Source organism: Malurus melanocephalus, unplaced genomic scaffold (genome assembly GCF_030028575.1).
Source record: "Malurus melanocephalus ecotype Western Australia unplaced genomic scaffold, MMel_1.1 scaffold_266, whole genome shotgun sequence".
Classification (NCBI taxonomy): Eukaryota; Metazoa; Chordata; class Aves; order Passeriformes; family Maluridae; genus Malurus; species Malurus melanocephalus.
The window spans coordinates 683,570-687,535 of NW_026623498.1; the positions used below are offsets into that span (position 1 = coordinate 683,570).

Below are 3,966 nucleotides of genomic sequence, written 5' to 3' on the forward strand. Positions count from 1 at the left end.
GGCTCTGCACAGCCCCAGGAATGGCTCTGTACCCGAGGGAATGGTGCCAGGGCAGCAGAGGATGGAGAGGAACAGCTCTGTACCCAGGGGATGGTGCCAGGGCAGCAGGGGGATGAATGAAGAGGCTCTGCACAGCCCCAGGAACAGCTCTGTCTGTACCCAGGTGATGTTCCCAGGGCAGCAGGAGGATGGAGAGGAACAGCTCTGTACCCAGGGGATGGTGCCAGGGCAGCAGGGGGATGAATGAAGAGGCTCTGCACAGCCCCAGGACCAGGAATGGCTCTGTACCCGAGGAGAATCAGCACCAGGAGATGCTGCCAGGGCAGCAGGGGATGGAGAGGAACGGCTCTGTACCCGAGGGGATGGTGCCAGGGCAGCAGGGGGATGGATGGAGAGGCTCTGCACAACCCCAGGATTGCTCTGTACCCAGGAAATGGTGCCAGGGCAGCAGAGGATGGAGAGGAACAGAGGAATCTCTGTACCCAGGAGGTGCTCCCAGGGCAGCAAGGGTGGCTCTCTGCCCCGCTGGAAGCAGCTCTGGCAGCTTTTCCTGCTGCTCCAAAGGCAGAGCTGTGCCTGCCCCATGCCAGGAGCAGCGAGGATTTATTGGGATTTGCTAATCTGTGATTTCATTTGTTGATTCCATCAGCCCCAATCCCATCCCATGACTTCCTCTGCCGTTGCCATGGCTCTGTACATAAACACTGCGGGCTCCCAGCCCCGAGCAGCTCATTTGTTCCAAATATTCCATGCAGCTGGAACACGAGGCTGTTTGGGTGTCTGGAGCCCAGCATGAACTAATTCCTGCCTTTTCTGCACCCTCCCAGCACCCTCCAGCCACACAGGGAAGGGGAAGTTYGGGCAGAACAGGCACAAAGTCAAGAGTTTCAGGGAAATCCTGTGCTGCCTGCAGCAAACCAGAAATGTGATTATTGAATGTGCTGGGTGCTGAGGCTCAGCACCTACAAACCCTTGTTTTAGAGTGGGAAAACCACATGGTTAAGACACCCTAAATTAAAAAATAAATAAATAAATAAATAAATAAATAAAATCTTGTCCTGACTAGAAACAAGAGGCAAGAAAGCACTTGCCTTTTTTGTGAGCTCTCCATCCCCACTCTATCTTCATCAGGCAGTTCTCAGTTGAACCTCTCGAGCTGCAGGGTGTGTGAGAGCTSATTTAATGATTTGGGTTCCTCTCACAGCTGCAGGGAAGGCAGGAATGRGACAGGAGGGGCACTGAGGATGGATTCAGAAAATTCCAATCCCTTTGGAGAGGCTGAACCTCACTGGGAGCATCTCTGCACCCCCAGGTCCATCCTGCCCTCCCTCTGAGAGATCCCAGCCAGGAATTGTTCATCTGAGCAGAGATAAAACCACTGCTGGGGCAGGAATAAACTCACTGCTCATGCAGAGACAGAGAAGAAAGAAATCTGATCGTTTCATGCAAATAAAACCCATCACCAAGGAATATTTAATAAAGTTTATTAGGTTACTGAGTGTTATCTACAGTCATAAAATAGAAAGAATTTTAAACTGTACAAAGTAATGTGGTGGTGAAGTGAGGAGAGATGGAAATGAGGGAGCACAAAGAGTGTTAGAAGTAGGGAGAACACAGCTCCTTCCCTGCAGTTCTGGAAGACACTGGTTCAAGTTGAAGGCAACCGAGTTTTGTGTCCCACCCTGCAGCAGAAACGAGTACAAACCCCTACACTGAAAAAAATCAKACAATATTAGAATAAAAAAGGGGCACGTCACACCCCACCCAGTCTTGGCACCAACTCTGTGCTTTAAAAAATATACTATGCAAGTAGTTTATTTTCCAAAAGGTACCCTACAGCAGCTGTTTAAAACATGTTCTTATACATACACCACAAATATATATATTAACATTTTCAACAACTAAACTCATTTGTACCTACACAAAACTGAAGGGATAACTCAAAAGCAAAAAAAAAAAAAAAAAAAAAAAAGAAAACAAACAAACCCAAAACCAATCACACAAACATTTTTCAAGAAAAAAAAAATACAAAGAAATGTGCAAAATAACCCCAGAAAGGCAGCATAGTAACCTGTGGAGAGGTCAAGAGAGCAGCTCCTGCTGATAAAGGAGTGTCATCCTCTTTGGGATCTATTTGGGATGTGCTGATTTGGCCTGAATTTTGTCCTGTTTATTGCAGTTCTCTCCTGGAGGGGTTTTCTGGCTGTTGCTGATGATCAGCCCTGGCTCTGCTCACACCCTCTGCAATTCCTCCCTGCTCAGGGCATTTCTGCAGCCACCCCAAGCACAGACAGAGCCGCTCCTGCTGCAGCCACAGCGAGATTAAGCTGCTCCATGACACACAAAGCCTGGCTTGGATGAGTTTAAGCAGCTTAGCCAAGGAGAGAATTCCCTGGCAGTGCCATCAGAGGAACATGAAGGTGTTTCTCTAAAGGGACAGGGCAGGCAGAGCTCAGGGGACAGGAGCTGGGACAAAGCTCAGCTCAGGATGGGCTTACCCAGGACAGAAATGTATCTGTCCTGCTCCCACATCAGCCCAGAATAAAAGCTGCAATTCCCAGTCAGAAAAGAGGCAGAGCAGACACAGCCTGACTGCAGAATCAACTGAGGCAAACACAGAATGGAGCAGGAGAGGCAATGGTGACAAACAGGAAAGGAGGAGTCACAACCTGTGTGACAGCAACAGAGCAGGCTGAAAAATCCCAGCACAGACAGAAAAAAACACCTCCTCCACATCACACAGTGTCCTGGCAAAGGCTTCTTGCTTTTGCTGTTGCAGGGCTTGGGGCTGGACTTCTYATTTTTGGTTTTTAAAAACTCCCCAATTAATTCTTTGTGCTCTTTCCAACTCTGCTGGCCACCCTGTGCCTTTCCACTCTTAGGACCTGGTTTTAACATTCCTACTACTCCTAATGCCTTCACTTTCCTGATATTATGTAGTTTTTCTTACTTTTATTCTTTGATTATTATCAAAGATAATAACCTTCGATAATAAGATTATTATTTAGCTGGCACAGCAAACCCTTCCCTGGAAGGCAGAGGATGCAGCACAGCCTTTTCCAGGAGCAGCAGAGCCTCTGTCCATGTTCTTTCTGTGATTTCCAAGTTCCAGAGCACTGAGTGAGGAACCAGAATTGCTCGAGGGCTCGCCAGGAGGGGTTGAAGCAGCAGCAGGAAGGCTTTGGCCAAGGAGCTCCAGCAGCAGGGATGACACTGGGCATTGAGCCCACGGCGCTGGGGGTCAGTTCTGATCCGTGGCAGAGCTCCAGGAGGGTCATTGGTAGAGCAGGTAACTCTTGAGGGAGGCTGGCAGGGGCAGCGTGGGGATCTCAGCCAGTCTGTCCTTGCCCAGGGCCATCCTCACAGCGCGGCGGCACAGATCCATCAGGGGCAGGGGTTCCGCTGGGGAGAGAGAGCCCAAAAACATCAACAGCTCGGTCTGGGAGATGCAGCCTTCTAACATCCCCAAAACAGCCCAAAACCAGCCCAAAACCAGCCCAAAAACAGCCCAAAAACATCAACAGCATGGCCTGGAGGTGCAGCATCACTGTACAGCCCAAAACAGCCCAAAAACAGCCCAAAAACACCCCAAAAACAGCCCAAAAACAGCCCAAAAACATCAACAGCATGGCCTGGGAGATGCAGCCTTCTAACATCCCAAAACCAGCCCAAAAACCAGCCAAAAAACAGCCCAAAAACAGCCCAAAACCAGCCCAAAACCAGCCCAAAAACATCAACAGCTCGGTCTGGAGGTGCAGCATCACTGTACAGCCCAAAAACAGCCCAAAACCAGCCCAAAAACAGCCCAAAAACATCAACAGCATGGCCTGGAGGTGCAGCATCACTGTACAGCCCAAAAACACCCCAAAACCAGCCCAAAACCAGCCCAAAAACATCAACAGCATGGCCTGGGAGATGCAGCCTTCTAACATCCCAAAAACAGCCCAAAACCAGCCCAAAAACATC

General features: G+C 49.5%; 1 protein-coding gene across 2 annotated transcripts in view; it reads right to left on the bottom strand.

Annotated features, from left to right (window-relative positions):
* Positions 1-1,460: 1,460 nt before the first annotated feature.
* The window catches only part of SPSB1 (splA/ryanodine receptor domain and SOCS box containing 1), a 15,372-nt gene continuing 12,866 nt past the window's right edge, over positions 1,461-3,966 (bottom strand). For both annotated transcript variants that reach the window (XM_057375984.1, XM_057375985.1), the window contains exon 3: positions 1,461-3,402. In XM_057375984.1, the coding sequence (XP_057231967.1) occupies positions 3,275-3,402 (128 nt within the window). In that variant the 3' untranslated portion in view covers positions 1,461-3,274. The remainder of the gene's footprint in view (positions 3,403-3,966) is intronic.